Genomic DNA, 21,364 nt, shown 5'->3' on the forward strand with positions numbered 1-21,364 from the left:
CGCGCGCGCGTGCTCCGCCGTCGCGCGCATGGCCGACGCCGACGCGGCGACGGCGTCGGACTCCCGGGCGCTGTGCTCCGCGGCCTCGCGCGCGCGTTTCTGCTCCTTGAGCGCGTCGCGGGCCTCGCGCGCCTCGACGCACGCCTTCTCGCACTCGGCCTCGGCGCTCGCCTTCATCTCCTCGGCGCGCTCGGCGCGGCGCTCCGCGGCCTCGAGGGACTCCTGGGTCGCGCGCAGCGCCGCGTCGGCCTCGTCCTTGCACCCGGCGAGCGCCGCGCGCTCGGCGTCGCGCGCGGCGACGGTCGCGGCGAGCGCCGCGGCCCGGGCCTCCGCGGCGTCGAGGGTCACGGCCCCGGCGCTCGCGCGCGCCTCGGCGTCCTCGGCGCGCTTCGCGGCGGCCGCGACGGCGAGCTCCGCCGCGTCCGCGCGCGCCCGGAGCTTCTCGCCCGCGGCCTCGGCTTCCTCGGCGCGCGCGTCGCCGCCGCCGCCGGCCTCGCGGAGCCGCGCGGCCTCGTCGACGGCGCTCTGCTCGCGCTTGCCGAGCTCGTGGAGCTCGCCGTGGAGCCGCTCCGCCTCTTTGCGCGCGTCCGCGAGCTCGGCGGCGAGCTCGCCGTTCTGCTTCTCCAGCGCGGCGACGAGCGGGCCGCGGCTCGCCTGCGCGCGGTGGAAGACGTAGTCGATCTTCGGGCCCGCCGGGTTCGTCGCGTCCTTCTTCTCGAAGACCGTGACGACGTCGCCGTCCTGGAGCACCTTGGTCTGGCCCTTGCCGACGTGCGACCCGTTCACCGCCGTGCCGTTGCTCGACTTGTCCGCGAGCACGACGGTGCCGTTCTCCTTGTGGAGCGAGATGAGGCAGTGCTGGCCCGAGATGACGCTGAAGGGGAGCACGAGCGACGGCTTCGTGGCGTGGGCCTGGCGGCCGATGAGGTGCACCGGCTCCGTCAGCTCGTAGGTCGACGCGACCTCGTACTCCTCGTAGGGCGCGAGGCCGAACACCGGGTTCGGCGTGCAGAGCTTCAGCGTGCCCCAGGCCGAGGCCATGATCGAGTGGGTACGGCGCGCAGTGCGATGCGACGCGCGCGAGCTCGAGCCTCGACGAGCGCGACGGTTCCCAGGCGCTCGCGCCAAACCAAGTCAAGCGGCACTTCAAGCGGCGGGGTAATATAGTTCAACTAAATTGTTGAAGTGAATTTTTTGGCTCGATCACCACACATGTGCAGCAAAGCACAGCCGACGCGAACTTAGAGTAAGCAAAGCACAGCCGACGCCGAATTTAGAGTACATTCGCAGCCAGCCGAAGCGCGCAAACACGAAGCGGCGCGGGGGCTCTCTTGGAGCTTGGCGGTCCGGGAGCGTCCGGTCGGACGCGTCTCTGGAGGCGGACCCGTCTACTTGACCTTGGCGAAGGTCGCGTCGTTGGCGATGCCGCAGGCGTTCTTGCCCATCTGGACGCGGATGTAGCCCTGGTAGCCCCAGGACGTGCCCCAGGAGTTGCGCACGTTCCAGACGCACTTGTCCTTGAGGCCCTTGCCGCAGGCCTTGGCGTCGCCCGTGTAGCCCGTGTAGCCGACGACCTGGACGCAGTGGTCGAGGGCGTTGGCCGCGTGGGAGCCGCACTGGAGGTTCGTCATGACGCCCTTGGTGTAGGTCTGCCACGCGCCCGCGTTGACGCAGATCGAGGCCGGGCCGTGGCTCGCGAGCGCGGCGGCCATCTTGTCCTCGTCCTGGTCGTTGCACTTGCCCTTCTTGCACTCGGGGACGACGTAGGAGAAGGACTCGACGTCGCCGCCGGCGGTCTCGAACTTTTTGCAGCGGCCCGTGTTGCCCGACGTGCCGCTCTTGTAGGGGTAGGCGGACTCGAGCGCCATGCCGCCGGCCTTCTCGACGTAGGCGTAGGCCGTCTCCGTGTTGCCGCCGTTGCAGCCCTGGTCGACCTTGTCGCACGACACGATCTGCTGCGGGGCGAAGACGAGCGGGTCGTTGCCCGCGAGCACCCACTCGGACTCGATCTGCTCCGTCGCGGAGAAGGCCCAGCACGAGCCGCACTGGCCCTGGTCCTTGACGTCGCTGACGACGCCGGACTGCTTCGTGCGCCAGTCGAGGCTGCCCGGCGCGGCGAAGCCCTCGGGCGCCGCGTAGACGTCCTCCGCGAGCACCTGCTCCGAGGGCACGTAGTTGAGGTACTGGGCCTTGAACTCAGCCTCCGTGAGGTCCATGAACTGGGTCACGCCGAACTCGGCGTCGTCCTCGTCGACGCGCTGGGCATTGAGGGCCTCGGTCTTGCGCAGGTTGGCCGAGAAGATCGTGAAGCGCTCGGCCTCGGCCTCCGTGCTGTTGTAGGACTTGACGTAGTCGGACTTGAAGAGCTCGAAGAGCGACTCGTCCGTCAGCGCGGCGGCGGGCACGAGGAGGAGGGCAGCCTTGAGCATCATGATCTGACAGCGAGTTTGTTTGGTGGCGCTGGGCAGCCTTCTCAATACACGCATTTTGACAATTGCATTTTGAATTCATTCAACCGGTCGCCCCCAAACCAGCCAATCACATTACGCGGCGCCCTGGAGCCAATCACATTACACGTCGCCGTAGTAGTCGCGCCGCGGCTTGTACTTCGTGTTGCCCTCGGCCTCGCCCGGCTGGCGCGGCTTCTTCGCCGCGAGCTCGGCGACGGCCGTCTCGTGCGCGGCGATCTCTGCGGCGACGAGGGCCTCGTGGTCGTCGTCGTCGTCCGAGGGGACGTAGTCGCCGTCCTGCCAATGCTTGAGGAGCGGGATCATGGGCACCTCGTTGCCGTCGTCGTCGGAGTCGACGTCGTCGGACGGCGGCGGCGCGCGGCCGCGGCGGAAGGAGACCGCGGCCGAGTACGAGTGCGTGTAGTCGGGGAACTCCGGGTCCGCGACGGCGCGGAAGAGCTCGGGCAGGTCCGCGCGCGAGACCATGAAGCGGGACACCGAGGGAATGGCCTTGCGGTGCCAGCCGCGCGGCGGCAGCCGCGGCTCGTCGGGCCCGCCCCACGTCGCCGCGTCGTGGCCGACGTCGCTCGAGTCCGGCGGGCCCAGGAGCAGGTACTCCTGGACGCTCTCCTTGTCGCGGACGACGGCCGTGAAGTCCTGGTTCGGCGCGTGCCAGCAGATGAGGACGAGGTCCGGCCGCTCGACGGCGTCGAGCACGTCGCTGTGCACCGCGAGCGTGACGGGAAACGCCGGCTCCGGGTGCGCGACGGCGTCCGAGGCCAGGACGACGATCTGCGGCGGGAGCGCGTGGCGGAGGTGGAGGCAGAGCCGGCCGTCGCCGCTGCCGATCTCGAGGAGCGTCGCCGTGCCGCGCGACCGGAGCGCGGGCGCGAGGCGCCGGACGACGTACCTCGCGAGCGCGCGGACGAACTCCTTCGTGTAGAACTCGTAGACCGGCGCGCCCTTGCGGTTCGCGAAGCGCAGCGCCGGCCGCGTGCCTACGAAGCATCGTCGTTTTCCCGGTCACAAGGCCGGGGGACGCCGCCGCGCGCCGAGGCGGTCCATCATCGTCCGCGACTGGAACCGCCGCCGCGCCTTGGCCTCGTCGCAGCGGTCCACGTGCTTGCGCTGCGTCCACTCGGCGCGCGGGAGCACCGGGGGCAGGTTCAGGTCCAGCAGGTCGTTGAGCAGCTTCCGCTTCGGCGGCACCTGCTCGAGGAGCGGCGCCCACGCCTCGCGCTCCTGCTCCGTCCACTCGACCGTCGCCTCGCCGTGGACGCCCGAGCTCAGCGACTTCTTCAGGTGGTCGTCCCAGTGGCCCTTCCACTCGTTGATGAGCTTGATCTTCTCCTTGTCCGTCCACGTATCGAAGTCCTTCTTGCCCTTGCGCGTCGAGGGGATCATCGACGCGAAGAGCGCGTTCGCGAACTCCGGGTCGTCCTCGACGATGCCCTCGCAGAACGTGCGCAGCCGCTTCGACGCCTTCCAGGTCTCGAGCTCGCGGTCCAGCGCCGCGCGCTCGCGGAACGTGCGCTTCGCCTCCTCCAGCTTCGCGCGGCACGCGGCCGCCGCGAGCTGCATGTCGGTGACGATCTTCGCGTTGACGTACTCGTCCTCGAGCTCCGCGGCCTTGTCGTAGGCCGCCGCCGCGGCCTCGAGCTGGTTGAGCTGCTCGAGGGCCTTGGCGCGGCGGAAGTGGAGCTTCGGCCGCTTGTTGTCCGTGTGGCACGCGCTGTCCGCGTCGGCGAGGGCCAGGCGCGGCTGCGCCGTCGCGAGGTAGGCCGCGCTCCGGTTCCCCAGGAGCGTCGCGTCCTACGTGTTGTCTTCGACCCTCGCTCTTCGCGGCGCGGCTTTCTTCGACCCTCGCTCTTCGCGGCGCGGCTTTCTTCGAACCTCGCTCTTCGCGGGGAGCTCCCGGATCCCCCGGAAACGCGCGGGGTTCTCGAATCCGGACGCCGCCGCGCGACCTGCGGCACGACCTTGAGCGACTCGGAGTAGCACTTGATGGCCTCGGCGTACTTCTTCTTGCCAAAGTACTTGTTCCCCGCCGCGCGGCCCTCCTCGACCTGGGCGAGGAGCCGCTTCGCCTGGCGCATGCACTCCGCGGCCTCGGCGCGCATGCCCGCGGCCTCGAGGTGCGGGTGCAGCCGCACCCAGTGCGTGCACGCGGACCTGCGCGGGAAGGCGTCGCGGGCGCGCGGAGCCTCGTAGAACCCCGACGCCGGCTGCCGACGCGAGGTCGCCGCGCTTCGCCGTCCTGTCGCACTCCTTGAGCTGCTCGCGCAGCTCCTCTTCGGTGTGCTCGCCGACGGCTCCGATGGTCCTTTGCTGTTGTTGTGGCGGCGGCGGCGGCGGCGCGTCCTCGTCGCCGATGTTGTGGAACTTTGAGTAGTCGACCATCGTGGGCAGCCTCTGCGCGCCGCGGCTGTCTGCCGAACTTCCCAGAGGCAGAGCACGCTGCGCTACCACGACGACGGCCGTCTCCGTCGATCTCCGATGAGTGGGCAGCCTCGCTGCGCTTGAAAAGCAAGCGCAAGCTTGACCGACTGAAGCTTGCAGAGCACGGGGGTTTCAGTTTTGAAGCCCCGAACCTTCTGACTCCCACGTGCTTTGTTCTCCGTGTTCGGACTCAAGAGCAGGGCAACCCGCGCGGTCCGCCTTCCAGTCTCTCATAGTTTTTTTTAGTTTGGGCACAGTCGAGCACAGGGGTTCAGACGCGGACGGATTCTGACGGGCGGCGCGGTGGGCGGTCGCGGGCGACGATCTGGTCAACGCGGAGCACGCGGGGCGCGCGACGGACTGCCCGCGGGGCGCGGCCGCGCCGGAAGGCGCGGCGCGCCCCCCGGGACTCCGAAGGGCGAGGCCGATGCTCGAGCTTGGGGGACTTGCTTGCTCGGTGCGTGGCGGCGTGGCCTCGGCCGCCCCGCGGACGGGGGGCGGGCCTGGCGCCGGCCGCAAGTCAATGGAGCGGGTCGCGGCGCATCGCCTCGAGCTCGATGAGCTGGATCTGGGCGGTGAGCGCGGCGACGGCCGCCTCGTGCTTGAGCTTCTCCGGGCTCGCCTTCTTGCCCCAGGAGCTGAAGTTGGACACGCGGCACTTGTGGTACTCGATCATCGCCCGGTTCTTGTCGATGCGCTTCTTCTCCTTCTTGCGGAGGTAGTTCGCGGGCTCGATGATCTGGTTCTTCTTGGCCATGGTGAAGGTGTGCGAGGTGCTGGAGGATTGTGTGGGGGCGTGCCTAAAAGGTTTTGCAGGCTGCCAACGCGCTCTGGCTTCGATCTTGTCTCAGAACATCGTTCGAATCGCGCGCAACTCGGATTTTTTTGGGCACGCGGATGGTGGGAGGTGTTAGGGAGGTAGGAGAACGGTTGCGAGGGCTGGGGAGTGGTACTCACGGTTTGCGCACGCGCTGCTTCGGTGACACGGGCGGTGTCGAGAGTGCTCGAGTTTAGTTCTGGCTGCACCAGGCCGAGGAGAGAGAGAGAAGTAACTTAGTTTCGGGTTTTGACCGGGGTCAAAGACTCGGTCAAGGCGACTGGCAGTGCGTCGCTTGCGACGTCTCCGGTACGCCGGCGGCGGGCATACACGTGCAGAAGCGCGGGAGTTGAGTCGAGCCACTCCCAGGGTTCCAAAAGACACCAATTACCCACCACCGGCCTCCGCCCTTTCCCCGTCGGCCATGCCCGCGTGCGTGTCCGTGGGCGACAGCGTCCGCCGCTCGGGCCGGAGGACGTCGCGCGGGTCGACGCCCTCGGCCGCGAGGATCCACACGGTCAGCGCGTAGCGGCGGTAGGCGTCGTCGCGGTAGGCGCGGACGCTGTGCGCGAGCGTGTCGGCCTCGAAAACGACGAGCCGGTCGCCGCGGGGCGCGATCGCGTCCGCGGGCTCGAGGTCCGCGGGCGCGAGCGCGGCGCCGACGTCGCGGCGCCGTCGCCACGGAACAAAGTGGCCGCCGGCGGCCTCGTCGTAGTCCGGGTTCATGTAGTAGATGGCGCCGTAGACGCGCCGGTCGTCGCCGCCGTGGTTGTCGACGTGCACCGGGAACGCGCCGCCCGACGCGTAGCAGCTCAGCATGTTCGAGCCGCAGTCGCTCGATAAAGGGAGGCCATGTGCGTCACCTAGCGCGCTCGACAGCGCCGTCGCCAGCGCCAGCGAGCACGCGACGACGCGCGGGCAGCGCGAAAAGTCCTCCGGGTCGAGCAGCTCCGCGCGCGTCCGCGTGACGTCGTCGGCGAGGTTGCCCGCGTCGGCCGCGATCTTCCCCGCGTGCACGCCCTCGGCCTCGCGGCGCAGCGCGGCGCAGGCGTCGGCGCCGAGCACGTCGTCGAGCACCGCGACGCCGCCGTCGACGCCGCGGCCGAGCGCGCCGACGAGCTCGTCCGCGCGGCCCGCGACGCGCGCCTCGTAGGCCGTGCGCGAACCGAGCAGCGCCATCACGGCGCCGAGCTCGTCCTGCGGCGGCGGCGCGGCGGCTGGAGGCGGCGGCGCGCTCGCCGCTGGCGCAGCCGGAGGTTTCTTCGCTTTCTTCTTCTTCTTCACGGGCTTGCTCTTCGCGCCGAAGCCGCCGCCGGCGAGCCCTTGCGCTACGGGTGCGAGGCATAGCAGCATGAACAGCGTTCTTCGTCGGCCAGGGCGCGGGCCGGCCACGCAAAGCGCTGGAGCTTCCGCCATGCCTCGCCCTCGCTTGGCCGGGGGTCCGCGCCCGATCATGCGGCATTCCGCGCGCGCGCCGCGCGCCGCGCACCTCTCCGCGCCAGCACGTGGTCCGGTGCAGGCGAGGGCGGAGGCCACCCTTCTCGATGTGGCGCGTCAGACGAGCATGTAGTCTCTTTGTCGCGTCTCGGAGGAGCTGCTTCTGACTCAGGCTCGGACTCCGTTCGGAAGACGAGGCCCTAAAAGAACGCGCGGTCGGTCGACGGAGCCCAGGTTTGCAGCGTGGACATGCTGAAGGCGCGGGCTTCACGACGAGGCCGACGTCGCGCCGCTCGCCCCACACCCCCGACGAGAGCAGGATGCCGGCGAGCGCGTGCTTGACGGTGCCCCAGATCTGCCAGTGCCACTGGCAGTCTATGCTGCCATTATCATACCTGCGGGCGATTATCGACACGTCGACGACGCCGCCTGGCTACCCCGATGGAAAGTTTCAGTGGCGTTCCGAAAATAGACAGCGGCCGCCGCCGGCGCGGCCTCCGCTACGGAGCTGCTGCGGGGTCTCGGCGATGACACGTCGACGACACGCAGCCTGAGAGCGGCGAGGGTACCCGCAGCACTGCTGGACGCCTCCGCGAACGCTGCGCCAGACCGCCAGGCGTCGCGCCGCGCGAGCGACGAGGAGGCTACGAGGACACGCCAACGGCCAGCCCGTCCTGTTCTGTTTGATCCACAAGCAGTGCTCCCACTCCACGGATCAATGCCATATAATGGCCAAGCTCGCTCGCGACTGGAACGACACCGACACCGGCCGCGGAAAGGGCCGAGGCCGCGGCCGCGGCCGCGGCAGCAAGGGCCGCGGCGCCGGCGGCTCCCTCGCCGAGGCGTCCCGCGCCCTCGTGGCTTCGGTCGCCGCGTCGCTCCAGGGCGACGGCACCGCGCTGCCCGACGACCGCTCGGCGCTCACCGACGACCGTTCGATCGGCGACTACAGCCGGGCCTACGCGGCCGTCGCGGACTGCCTCGCCAACGCCGCCCGCGCGAGCGGCCCCGCGGAGCTCAGCGCCGACGAGGCGCACGCGCTCGCGGCGTGCGGCAGCCTCCCGCCGTGCCCCGAGGGGTTCGAGCTCAGCTTCGTCGACGGCGGATCGATGGCCCACGCGCTCAAGACCGCGAAGCACGGCCCGCGGCGCGAGCCGTCGACGCACTGGGCCTCTCCCACAGCCCTGCGCGACGGCGGAGACCGCGCCCACGCCAACCACGGCGTCTACAGCTCCGACTTGGTCACGCCCGACGGCACGCGCATCCCGGTCGAACGCGACAACCACTTCCCGACCTTCGCCGTCTCCATCTTCAGCGAGGGCCAGCTCGAGGAGCAGGGCTACCGGTTCCACACGACGGAGTCCGCCCGGGGCCTCTCCAAGTTCATGATCACGCCCGCGGGCGACGAGGTCAAGCTCATGACCTGGCGGAACCTCAAGATGGTCTACGTCCGGGCCGTCGCGCCCCAGCCGGCGCCCGAGGGCCTCAGCGCCGCGGCCGTCTCCGAGCCGCCCTGGCCCGAACCACAGCCGCGCGTCGAGGCCATGGAGATCTTCGCCGGGTCCGGGTCCATGTCGCGCGCGCTGCGGGACGGCGGCGTCTCCATCGTCGCCACCTGCGAGAACGACCCGCGCAAGGCGGGCGCCCTCGCGAACAACCTTCCCAGCGTCCACAACTACGGCGACATCCACGACGACTCCATCGTGGGCCACGTCTGGAACCCGCGGAGCGTCAGCGCCATCGCCGCCGGCGTCGAATGCCAGGACTACAGCAAGGCCGGCGCCCGGCGCGGCCTCGGAGGGCCCAAACGCCGCACGCTCGAACGCTTCGCGCACGTCGTGCGCTGCATCGGCCCGCACCTGCTGCTCGTCGAGAACGTGTGGCCGTTCGTCGTCATGCTCGGCCTGGCCTACCTCGTGTCGCTCCTCTCCGCCCCCAAGCGGAGCGGCGAGTCGCGATACATCCTGCGGCTCCCCACCGGCGTCGAGGAGGCGGAGCTCAGCAAGAGCTCGCTGCACGGCCCGGTCTACCGCGACCGCATGCTCGCGTACTTCGAGCGCGACGACGTCTCACCGCTGCTGCCGCCCCCCGCGCCGCTCATCGCGCCCAAGATCGCGGAGCGACGGACGCTCGTCTCGTGCCTGCGGGCCGCAGACGAGGTCCCCGACGACGCGTTCTGGGAAGGACGCTTCGAGCGCCTCTCCACGCCGCGCCGCGCCTACAGCGGGCGCGAGGACAGCCCGCTGGTCGTCGCTCGCCTCCACTACGACCCGGAGTCGGCCGTGCGCGAGGGGTCCGTCGTCAGACTCCGCGGCGACGGCCGGCGCTGGGTCGTGCTCACCGCCGACGTGACACTGCACGTCATCGCCTACGACCGGCGCCACCCGACGCAACGCCGCGGCGTGCCCCGCGAGCGCGTCTCCGAGCACGTCCACTACGCCTACGACGTCTTCGACACGACCAAGCTCCTGTCGCCGCGCAAGGACGGCCAGCCGCCGTACGGAGGCACCATGCTCCTCGAGCGGCCGTCCCACCCGGGACGCGCGTCCCGCGTGCTCCCCGACGAGGCGGCCCGCGCCATGGGCATCGACATCACGGGCATCGCCGAGCACGACGTCCAGTACGTCGTCGGCGACGGCGTCACGGACGTCTACAAGATGCAGGCCGCGGCCCGCATCATGGAGCGCGCGACGATGCTACACAAGGTCCTCCACGAACGGTCCCACGCGGCGTCGGTCGCCGCGCCGCTCCTGGCGGCCCCCGCGTCCCCGCCGCTGCGGCACCCCACGGCCGGGCCAAACGCGCCGCCGCTGATGGCGCGCGGCCTCGGCCGGGAAGCGAACGTCGTCCACGCTGCGATTGGGCACCCGGCCCAGGACCGCTTCCGCGACACGGTCAAGGGGCTGCGCATCAAAGTCGACGGTACCGTCGACTGCGCCGTCTGCAAGATCTCTCGCATGGTCAAGAGCGGGTCCGCGCGCAAGTCGCGGACCCAGAACCCGCCGGCGGTTCGGCGGCCACCGCCGCCGCCTCATCCGCCCCCGGCACCTCCGGGCGGCCAGCCCGCGAAGCAGCGGCCGCCGACGCTGCGCCTCGACCTCTTCGGAGCCCACAGCGACATCCCGTCGCGCACGCGGTCCCAGTACTTTCTCACGGCCACGCTCAACACGAACCCGCCCCACCGCGTCGGCGTCGGCCTCCGCCTCAAGAGCGAGGCCGTCGGCGAGCCCGGCGGCTTCTCCGGCCTCCGCATGATCTACAACGCGTACGCCGCGAAGGGCATCCGCGTGCGCATCGTCGAGCACGACGACGGCGGCGAGTTCGTGGGCAACAAGGCCAGCGCGCTCTACGCGCAGCTCGGCGTCGCGAGCCGGCCCAGACCCTCGGAGCGCCACTGCGAGGCCGCAGAGCGCACGAACCGGGCCGTCTACGGCCTCACACGGGCAATGATGCACGCGGGCTCCGTCCCGGACAACCTCTGGGAGGACGCCGCGTGCCACGCCGTCGATTGTTTGAATCTGCACTTTCACGGCGACATCAACGCCCACTACGCGGCCTTCCAGGAGGACGTCGACCTGTCGACGTTCTACCCCTTCTACGCGCACGTCGCGTTCTTCGACATGCACCGGTCCGAGCGCTTCCGCACTTCCGGAGCCCTCGGCCGGTACCTCGGCGCGGCGCGAAACTACGGCTTCGGCGCCATCCGCGTCCAGGTCGGACGTCACGTCCGAATCGTGTCGAGCCACCACTACGTGGCCGCGCCCGACGTCGAGCTCGACGTCGCCCGCATGGCGCCCATGATTCCGCCGCCGCTCCCGCCGACCCACGCGGCGCCGCACTTCAGCTACCTGCCGCTGGACACCCTGCCGAACTCGCAGCCCGACACGGACGGCGGCGACCACACGGCGCCCGCAGCCGACGAAGCCGCGGCTCCGGGGGAGCTGCGCTCTCCGCTCGCGGGGGAGCACGGCCCCGCGCTCGCGGGGGAGCCCGCCGACGGCAGTCCGCCTCCGGGGGAGCCGCCCGACGACGAGCCCCCGCGGCGAAGCCGCAAACGCCGCACGCACCTCGACATGGGCAGCGACATCGGCGCGTCGCACCGGAACTGGCGCGACTCCGCCGCCTCAAGCGCCGTGGCCGGCCGCGTCAGCGGCCTCGCGCTCCTCCCGGTGATGGCGCTCGCCCTCATCGCGTCAGCCGGGCACGAGATGTCGCCGCTCATGCCGTCCCTGTGCAGCTACGCCATGCCCACGGTGCTCTCCTTCGCGGCCGAGCACGCGGCGCACGGCCTCGCCGCCAGCGCCGTGCCGCGCACGACGGTCTACGATCCCGTCGACACGGAGCTCCACGCTCCCGACATGCGGCACCTCCACGAGCCGCGCCGCCATGCGCCGCCCCCGACCTACCCCGGCGACCACACCATCGACGGCGACATGACGCTCCGTCAGGCCCTGCAAGGGCCGGACCGCGGCAAATGGGTGCCCGCGTTCCACAAGGAGCGTCTCGACCTCGCAGAGACGTTCCGGGACGGCGCCGCCGCGCTCACACGGGTCGCTCTCTCAGAGCTGCCGGCCAACGCGCGCATCTACGACTCGCTGTGCGTGTGCCGCGTCAAACGCGACGGGCGCTACAAAGCCCGGTGGTGCGCCAACGGCGCGCGCAAGGCCGGCGAACTCCGCGACCCCGGCAGCTCGTCTCCGACCTGCCTGCCCAGCACCCTCTTCATGGCTCTCGCCATGGCGGCACAGCACAGCCTGGCCGTCTCGCAGTTCGACATCACAGGCGCGTACATGCTCGCTCCGCCGACGAGCCGCTTCTACCTCCAGTACCCCATCGGGTTCGACGACTACCTCCGAGCCGCCGGCCTGCCCACTTTCGACCCCAACAAGTACGTCCTGCGCGCCGACAAGAACATCTACGGCATGGAGGACGCGGGCCGAGCCTGGTTCGAGCTCCTCTCGTACCAGGTGCTCGACGTCATGGGGTTCCAGCGGCACCCCGTCGACCGCTGCCTGTTCTGCAAGGCGTTCAATCAGGGCGTCGTCTACGTGCTCGCGTACGTCGACGACCTCCTCGTCATCGGCACGCCACGCCACCAGGCCGGCGTTATCGACGACCTCAAAGCCGCGTTTCCCATGACCGAGGGCGGCGAGGACTACCTCGGGCTGCAGTTCCAAGTCGAGCCCGGGCGCGTCCGCGTCCATCAGGCCGAGTATGCCTCAAAGATCTGCGCCAAGTTCGGCTTCGCCCGCTCGTCCTCCGTGAAGACACCGTTGTCGACGGACTGGAACGCAGGAAACACCGAGCAGCCCTCGGGCGGCCGGCCGGGCCGCATCACCCGGGAGAACATGGACAGCGCCCTCGGCGCCATCGGCTACCTGGCCACGCGCACGATGCCATGGCTCAGCTTCGCGTTCGGAGTCCTGAGCACGGTCGCCGGAGCCACCCCGGCGTTCCCGGACCACCCGACGCCCGGCGCTCTGTCAGCACTCGGGCGCGTCTTCCGCTACGTCAACTCCCACGCCCAGCTCGGGCTCACCTACACCCGCTGCGCCGAGTTCGCACTCGACGGCTACATGGACGCCTCGCACGGACGCGAGATCCACCGCACGGCGTCCGGCGTCTGCCGCTCGCGCTCCGGCGGCTACATCTTCGCATGCGGCGCGTCCGTCTGCGCGTGGTCGTCGGTCCAGTACGCGACAGCGATCTCGACCTTCGAGGCCGAGCTGTACGCCCTGGTCGTGCTCGTCCGCGTGCTCCTGAGCATGCGCTCTCTCGCATCCTTCATGCTCAAGCGCAGCCTCCGGCCGTCGCACGTCTACTGCGACAACGAGTCGGCAATACTCTTCCTTCGCGGACGCGACCTTTCCGCCCGGGCGCGGCACATTCGGTGCCAGCTCGGCTTCCTCTACGACGCACTCGACTCCGGCGAGCTCGTCCTCCATCACGTCCCATCGAAGTTCAACCCGGCGAACACTCTCACTGCCGCCGAGGACGAGGATCGCTTCCGGCGCTCGCTCGCAATGATCGCCGGGCTCCGCGTCAACGACAAGAACGAGCTCGTCGACCTTCCTCTCGCCTAGGCCTGGCGGCCCGCGACCCTACCGAGCCGACCTGGCCAACGGGCCGCTCCTCCCGCCCGCCTCCCTGCACGCCGCGGCGTGCACAACACTCCCGCGCCTGAGGCCGCGGGCGACCCCGCGGGGTCGCCCGCCGGAGCCCGCGCCTACTTCCTCCCTGCACGCCGCGGCGTGCACAACACTCCCGCGCCTGAGGCCGCGGGCGACCCCGCGGGGTCGCCCGCCGGAGCCCGCGCCTACTTCCTCCCTACGCCCGGAACAGCGACAACCCTGCGGGGTTCTACGCCGGTTCCCGCTCTTCAGGCTCAACACGGCGTGCCCGCAGGGCACGCCGCACCGCCGTTCCTCCCCGGCGCGGTGCCGTGGCACCCGCCCGCCTCCCTGCACGCTGCGGCGTGCACACTCTCATTCCCCGGCCTGGCTTCGCAGTCCCCGCTCCGCCTTTCCGGCCGCGGCGGGGGAGCAGAGGAGCCAGGATACGCCTAGGATACCCGTAACGCAGTCTCACTCTGATCTGCGCCCCCCACGCCGTAGCGCGCCGCCGGCGTTGTCGCGTGGAAGCCACCTAAAAGAGAATTCGGTCGACACGCGGGTTCGCGGTGGTCCTTTCGAGCCGCCATACCGCCTCTAGCCGTCCGCGGACGCCCTGATTACCGGGTAATTACCCTTCTGCGGTAATTACCCGGTAATTACCGGTAATTACCGAGGCCTCCCGGGCATTACCCGGTAATCCGGCCCCCATACAGGAGCCTGCTCGGCGAACCTGAGCACTTCAGCTGCAATGACAATGGCTCGTCGAGCCGCCACTGCGGCGCTGGTGCTCGCGGCAGCATGGGCCTTCGCGCCGCCCCAGACAAAACGCGCAACAACTCAACTCTACTTCTTCGACAAGCTCGCCGAGTCCATCACGGCGGCGACGGACGTGCTCAGCGGCAAGAGCCGCATGACCGAGGCCAACACCAAGTCGGCGCTGCGCGACGTGCGGCGGTCGCTCCTCGACGCGGACGTGGCCAAGGTCGTCGTCGACGGCTTCGTGGAGAACGTCCAGGCGAGCGCCCTCGACGGCGAGGTGGCGGAGGGCGTCGACCCCGGGCAGCAGTTCGTGAAGATCGTCTACGACGAGCTCAAGCGGGTCATGGGCGGCGACGACGACGAGCTCCTTTTTAGCGACGACCCGGAGGCCGCGGCGAAGGCGCGCGCGGGCCTCGCCTACCGCGACGACGGCGCGCCGACGGTCGTGCTGCTCTGCGGGCTCCAGGGCGCGGGCAAGACGACGGCGGCGGCGAAGCTCGCGCTGCGCCTCAAGGAGGAGGAGGGCAAGACCCCCATGCTCGTCGCCGCGGACGTCTACCGCCCCGCGGCCGTGGAGCAGCTGCAGATCCTCGGCGAGCAGGTCGGCGTGCCCGTCTACGCGGAGGCGTTCGAGGCCGGCGCGGGCGACGCCGTCGCCATCGCGACGGCGGGCGTGCGGGCGGCGAAGGAGCGGGGCGCCGACGTCGTCATCGTCGACACGGCGGGCCGCCAGGTCATCGAGGAGTCGCTCATGGCCGAGCTGCGCAGCGTCCGCGCGGCGACGAAGCCCGACGAGACGCTGCTGGTCCTCGACGCGATGACGGGCCAGGACGCGGCCTCGCTCGCCAAGCGCTTCGACGACGCCTGCCCCCTCACGGGGTCGGTATTGACGAAGCTCGACGGCGACGCCCGCGGCGGCGCGGCGCTGAGCGTCCGCGCGGTCTCGGGCAAGCCCATCAAGTTCGTCGGCGTCGGCGAAAAGGTCGGCGACCTCGAGCCGTTCTTCCCCGCGCGCATGGCGAGCCGCATCCTCGGCATGGGCGACGTCGTCTCTCTGGTGGAAAAAGCGTCCAAGCAGCAGTCGGCGGCCGAGGCCAAGGCCGTCATGGAGCGCACGAAGCAGGCCAAGTTCAACTTCGACGACTACCTCGACCAGGCGCGCATGGTGTCGAACATGGGCTCCTTCGGCGCCGTCGCGAAGATGATGCCCGGCATGGGCGGCATCGACAACGACCAGATCGCCGCGGCCGAGGCGAAGATCAAGATCCAGGCGAGTTTGATCAACTCGATGACGCCGAAGGAGCGCGGCGAACCGGACCTCATCATCCGCGACAAGTCCGCGCTCGCGCGCCAGAAGCGCATCGCCGCGGGCAGCGGGCGCTCCGTGGACCAGGCGAAGCAGTTCCTCTCCGAGTTCCAGCAGATGCGCACGATGATGGCGAAGATGGCGGGCCAGGCGCCGCCGGACGGCGCGGACGCGGCCGCCGCGCCGGACCCGGACGCGCTCCTCAACCGCGCGGCGCGGCGAGCGAAGAAGAAGAAGGGCGGCAAGCGGAAGCTCAAGACCGCGGGCTTTGGCTAGGCAAGTACTCCTAAAAAATAGTTACTACCGAAAGTACACCTGGAAGAGCCCGCAGTTCGACGCCGTCGGCACGGCCGTCGACCGCGCGGTGACGCGCACGCGCGTCGTCTCGAGCGGCGGGTCCAGCACGAACTCCTGGAGGTCCGACCGGTCCAGCGTCTCGTAGACCGCGCGGCTCTCGCGGAACTCGCCCGAGGGCGCCGCGCCCTCGACGGTGAACTCGCGGACCGACAGCGGGCCGAAGGGCATCGGCGGGATGCGCACGCCGACGCAGGTCACGCGCCGCGGGCGGCCGTCCGGCGACACGTCGAAGGCGAGCCACTCGCGCCAGCCCGCGTTCTGCCCGGGGTCGAAGCTCTTCGAGATCCACCACGTGTCGACGCGCGGCGTCGTCGCCTCGCCGAGGTCGTAGTCGCCGCGCGTCGACCTACGATGTGTGCTGTCACCGGGCGTTTCGTCGTTTGTCCCGGCCGAAATCGCGGGACGCGGGCGCGCGGACGAGCAGGCCGCCGCGCGGAACTCCGTCACGCGGCGCACGAGCAGGAACTGGAGCACGTGCCGCGCGAGTTCGTCGGCGAAGCCCGTGGCGCGCAAGAGCAAGAGGAGCACGGCCGCGTCGCGGCAGACGACGTCGAGGCACAGCGCGGGCGCGCGGTTCCCGGCCGGCGGCGCGCGGAGCGGCCGCAGCGCGCCGGACGGCAGCGTGACCGCGCCGCCCTGGTCGACGTTCGTCGTCATCATCGAATCCGTGTCGTAGACGAAATACGGCTGGCTGTCCTCCGGCGCGGAGAAGACGCCGTGCAGCGCCACCTCCATGCACTCGTCGTGGCGCGCGAGGACGCGGCAGCTGTGGCCGTGGAAGCGCGCGATCTCCGGGCGGTCGGCGGCGTCCACGACGTACGTCTCCGACGCGTCGTCGTCGTCCAACTCCACGGCTTCGTCGACGTTCATCGCGCTGAGCTCAGCACCGAAGGTGGCCCATGCTTCGAGCTTCCGCAGCATCTCCGCCGCAGCGAGGCATGGAGGACACTGTTTAAGATCGCGCGCGCGCCCGAACGCATCGCACCCAGCTGCATATACATCACGAAACCCACCACTCTAACCCGCATCGATCGCGCGCAGAAGAAATGGCGTCGACGGACCTCTTCCTGCTCGACCTCGAGCACGACAAGGACGCCATCTGCTGCCGCGGCGTCGACCGCTCCGGCGCCTTCCGGGCGCTGCGCATCACCGGATTTCGGCCGCATTTCTACTGGGGCCCCGTAGAGACCTCGGGCGACGCCGCCGACGACGCCGCGCGCGAGGCGGCGCTGCGCGCGGCGACGGGCGACGCGTCGGTGGGCGTATCCACGGTGTCGCGCGTCGCGCTCGCGGGCCACGGCGCGCCGCAGACCTACCGCCGCGTGTCGCACGCCTGCGCCACGCCGCAGTCCGCCGTCGTGAAAGCCGCGGCGCGCGCCTTCCGCGGCGACGCGGGCGCGGGCGCCGTCGAGGACGGGCTCCCCGTCTGCCGCCGCTTCCTCGCGGAGACGCGGCTCTCCGGCGGCTCCTGGCTGCGCTGCGCAACGCCACCGCCCGCGGGCAACTCCCAGTGGACCGCCGCCTGGCGCGACGTCGAGGGCCTCTGCCCCGACATCCTCGCGGACGCGCCGGCGGCGCCCGAGGAGCCGCTGCCGGAGCTGCGGGCCGTCGCGGTGCGCGTCGAGGCCGCGTCCGGCCGCGACGACACGTGGATGGAAAACCAAAAGACGGACGACGCCGTCGCGCTCGTCGCCGTCGCCGTCGCCGGCGGCGCCTGCGTCGTCCACGCGCACGCGCCGGCCTGGCGCGGCGCGGCGGCCCGGTTGGGCGGCGGCGTCGAGGTCCGCCGCTACGGCTCCGAGGCCGGCGCGCTCCGCGGCTTCGAGGCGCACCTGCTGGACCTCGACCCGGACGTGGTCCTGAGCTTCGACAACCGGGCCCTGGGCCTCCTGGGCGAGCGCTTCGAAGCCGTTGTCGGCCGGCGGCCGCGGCTCTCGCGCGGCAAGCGCGACTCCGCGGGCTGGCGCGTCAGGTCCGTGACGACCTATTCGAAGGACTGGATCAAGAGCCGGAGCGAGGGCGGCCGGCGCATGGCGTCGTCGAACAACCTCGAGACGCACCGCTTGGACGGCGTCGAGGGCCGCGCGTGCCTCGATCTCCTGCGCTTCGTTTCCATGCGCGCGACGCCCAAGCTCACGCGCTACACGCTCGCCGAGGCGTCCCGGGCGCTCTTAGACGCGGCGCCGCCGACCGTGGGCCCCGCGGCGCGCGCGGGCCTCGCGGCGCCGCGGCGCGCGGCGCTCGCGGCCGCGGAGGCGCGGACCGTGCTCGCGCTCGCCGCGGCGACGAACTGCGTCGCGGAGACCTTCGAGACCGCGCGCGCCACGGGCCTCGACCTGGACACGGTGAGCTGGCGCGCGGCGTCCGTGCGCAGCGAGCAGCTCCTCCTCAGGGCGTCGCGGTCCTTCGGCGCCGCGCTCCCGCTGAAGCGGCCCGCGCCGGTCATGCGGACGCCCTGGGCCGCGGACACGACGCCCTTCCTCTACCACCCGTCGCCGCTCGCGGAGCTCCAGCCCCACCAGGTGAATTTGGTGGAGTCGGGGCTCATGGGCCACGGGGGGGGCACGGCCGGGTTCTACGAGGATCCCGTCGTCGTCCTCGACTTCGCGTCGCTGTACCCGTCCGTGTTCATCGCGCACAACGTCTGCTACACGACGCTGGCGTCCGACGGCGCGCGGGCCCACGAGACGCCCACGACGCGGCCCGGCGACCGCGAGCTCTGGGGCTTCGTGGGCGCGGACGCGCGCGACGGCCTCGTGCCGCGGACGCTCCGCGCGTTGCTCCGCGCGCGCAAGGCGGCCAAGGCCGGCGCCAGGGCCGCGGCCGCCGCGGGCGACCGGCGCCTCGCGGACTGCCTCGACGCGCGCCAGCTCTCGCTGAAGATGTGCGCGAACGCGACCTACGGCTACACGGGCAGCGACGTGTCGTCGCTCGAGGGCAAGCCGCTCGCGGAGGCGTGCGTGCGTTGGGGCAACGCCTACTGCCGCCGGGCCATCGCCCTCGTCGAGGACGGCACGTTCCCCGGGGCGCGCGTCGTCTACTCGCAGACGGACAGCGTCTTCGTCGTGTTGCCCGGCCGCGGCCACGCGGACGCCGCCGACGAGGGCCGGCGCATCGCCGCGCACGTGTCGCGGAACCTCCCCGAGGCCCTGACGCTCGAGTACGAGCACGCGCTGCGGCCCTTCATCCTGCTCCACGTGAACCGCTACGGCGGGTGCACGGCCGACGGGTCCATGCTGCTCAAGGGCGTCGCGAGCCAGCGCGGCAGCTGCGCCTTTGTAAAAAAGACGCTCCGCGGCGTCGCCGAGGCGCTGCTCCTGCCCGGCCGCGGCGGCGTCGCGGGCGCCTGCGCCTTCGCGGCGCGGCGCGTCGACGCGCTCCTCGCGGGCGACGTCGACGCCGGCGAGCTCGAGCTCGGCGCGTTCTTGTGGCGCGTCGACCACGGCGACCTCGACCGGCTGTCGCGCGGCGCGAAGACGCGCGAGGACGTCGACGCGCTGCGGACGCCCCACGTCGCCCTCGCGGCGCGGACGTTGCGCAAGGAGCCCCTCAAGCGCTACCGCCTCGGCGAGTTCGTGCCGAGCCTCGTGTCGAGGGGCTGCAAGGGCGACGCGCAAAAAGAGACGGTGGCCGACCCCGAGGAGACGCTGGTGAACGAGACGCCCGTGGACCTGCGGCTCTACTACGACAAGAAGCTGCGGCCTGAACTGGAAAGGTTACTGGCCCCTTTCGCCGGCGACCCCGCCGTCAAGGCCCTCTTCGCGCGCGCGCTCCGCGCGTCGCCCGGCGTGCTGGCCAAGCGCGAGGACGCCAAGGCGCTCTTCCAGGGCGCCGCCGCCTCGTCCACCGCCGCGCCGCCGTCGCCGCCGCGGGCGCAGACGCTCCGGGACCGCTTCCTCCTCGCGGGCCCGGGCAAGGACGACCGCTGCGTGCGCTGCGAGCGGCCGACGGAGGACGACGCGCGGCGCGCGGCGTTCTGCGGGCCCTGCTTCCGGGCCGCGCCGGGCGCGCGCGCGGCCTGCTACCTCGACCTGCTCGCGTGCCAGCGGGCCCTGGACCGCGAGGTCTGCGCGCTCCGGCGCGCGCGCGACGCGGCCGCGCGCGCCGGCGCCGTGCCCGCGGGCGCGGTATCGGACCACGCGCCGCGGCTCTGCAACGCGCTCCGCCGGCTCCGCGCCGTCGACGCCAAGCTCGGCCGCGCCTTCGACGCGCCGCCCGAGGCGTCGCCGCCGCCGCCGCCGCCGCCGCGGAAGAAGAAGCGCCAGCGCTCCGCCCCCCGCGCGGACCTCGACGGCTCGCGGCGGTCGCTCTTCCCGGCCGCGGCGGACGCGCCGCCGCCGGCGCCCGCGGCGGGCGCCTGGGCCTGCGACTTCTGCACCTACGTCCACGCCGAGCCCGCCGAGTTCGACTTCCTCGCCTGCACCGTGTGCGGCGCGCAGCGGCCCAAGAAGGCCGCGAAGAACGCCAAGGCGGCGCCCCCGCGGACGCCTTGATCGCAGGCCTGTTGTTGTTGTTGTTGGTTTAATGTTCTCGCATCGAAGCTGGTGTTCTTCCCGGCGTATTAACCTCAGCTACCCCCTGGTGGCGACCAAAAGCCGAGGATGGAGACCTGGACGTCGTGCGGAAGCCGGACGCAGCGCGAGATGACGCCCAGGAGCCTGTCGCGGTGGCGCTGGACTCGAGCCGCCCAGCCCCCGTCGCTGATCACGTCGGCTAGAAAGTCGTGCAGGGGCGCGTTCGTGTCGTTGATCTGATGCCGGCGCAGCACTTTCATGGCGGCGCCAGCGCGGAGCAACGTGAGCGCGATCTCACGGTTGCCCTGAACGAGAGCAATGTGAAAGCCGGTCGTGCCGAGACTGTTCTTCAGTTCCAGACTGGCACCTTTTTCGATCAGAAGCTGAAGAGCTTTTTGTTGCGAGTTAATGATTGCAAGGTGAAGAATGAAAGAGGTAAATGAAGATGACCCGACAGAGTTAATAACTCGACCGTCGGGGTCTGCGCCAGCCTCTAGAAGATAACGCATACAGGCAAAATGCTTGTCGGAGCTGCCGGCCAATGTGCTGACGAGCGTAGGGAGGGCCAGGTTCTCACCCACAGTCAAAGCATTCACATTCGCGCCCGCGGCCACGAGTAGCTCGCAAATATCGAGATGCCCATGAGATGCGGCGAGGTTTAGTAGAGGAACAGCACTCAATACACTATTTGGGCCCGCGGGGACAGGAATCGTAACCTCCGGGTCCGCGCCCGCGGCGAGGGCCGCGCGCAGCGCGTCTACATCATTATCCACGACGGCCTGTTTTGCAGCCTGTGTCGCTGCAGCCACGGGGTCCATAGCGTCGGAAGAAGTTCGCGCGCGTGTCGCGCACAGGCGCGCAGAGCGACGGACGGCGACGGCAGGGTCTTACTTAGGCCGACAGGCGCGATGCGACGTTCAAATCGCAGCCCATCGGCAGCCGAGTTACGCCGAGTTGACAGTGCCGGGACGGTGCCGCTCCATAGCAGATTTTGGCCCAGCTCATCGACCCCGGCAGCCCCACCGCCGCCGCCGCCGCCGGCCATGGGCCTGACGGCGGTGCTGCGTGCAATCATCAACGCGCCGACGGTCGCGGCGTCGGCCGGGCGGCCCGCGGGCGTCGCCGCCGTGAGCACGGCCGGGAGCAAGGAGGATGAGCAGGAGGCGAAGCGC

General features: G+C 71.0%; 4 protein-coding genes across 4 annotated transcripts; 2 read left to right on the forward strand and 2 right to left on the reverse strand.

The window, feature by feature from the left end:
- Positions 1 to 1,388: 1,388 nt before the first annotated feature.
- Positions 1,389 to 2,429, reverse strand: CYP1 (hypothetical protein; the record flags this gene model as incomplete). The annotated part of the gene is made up of 1 exon (XM_009034553.1): positions 1,389 to 2,429. The coding sequence occupies one exon, from the start codon at positions 2,427 to 2,429 to the stop codon at positions 1,389 to 1,391; it is 1,041 nt and encodes a 346-aa protein (XP_009032801.1).
- A 3,650-nt stretch (positions 2,430 to 6,079) lies between these two features.
- P4H1 (expressed protein) lies at positions 6,080 to 7,124 on the reverse strand (the record flags this gene model as incomplete). The annotated part of the gene is made up of 1 exon (XM_009034552.1): positions 6,080 to 7,124. A coding segment is annotated over one exon (1,031 nt), but the record flags the coding sequence as incomplete, so codon positions are not given.
- A 6,870-nt stretch (positions 7,125 to 13,994) lies between these two features.
- SRP1 (putative GTP binding signal recognition particle protein SRP54) lies at positions 13,995 to 15,627 on the forward strand (the record flags this gene model as incomplete). The annotated part of the gene is made up of 1 exon (XM_009033928.1): positions 13,995 to 15,627. One exon carries the CDS (start codon positions 14,005 to 14,007, stop codon positions 15,595 to 15,597), a length of 1,593 nt encoding a protein of 530 aa, XP_009032176.1.
- A 1,097-nt stretch (positions 15,628 to 16,724) lies between these two features.
- POLB (putative DNA polymerase B) lies at positions 16,725 to 20,171 on the forward strand (the record flags this gene model as incomplete). Its single annotated transcript, XM_009033929.1, has 1 exon — positions 16,725 to 20,171. One exon carries the CDS (start codon positions 16,725 to 16,727, stop codon positions 20,169 to 20,171), a length of 3,447 nt encoding a protein of 1,148 aa, XP_009032177.1.
- Between the last annotated feature and the right edge of the window lie 1,193 nt (positions 20,172 to 21,364).

Source organism: Aureococcus anophagefferens, assembly GCF_000186865.1.
Source record: "Aureococcus anophagefferens unplaced genomic scaffold AURANscaffold_1, whole genome shotgun sequence".
Taxonomy (NCBI): Eukaryota; class Pelagophyceae; order Pelagomonadales; family Pelagomonadaceae; genus Aureococcus; species Aureococcus anophagefferens.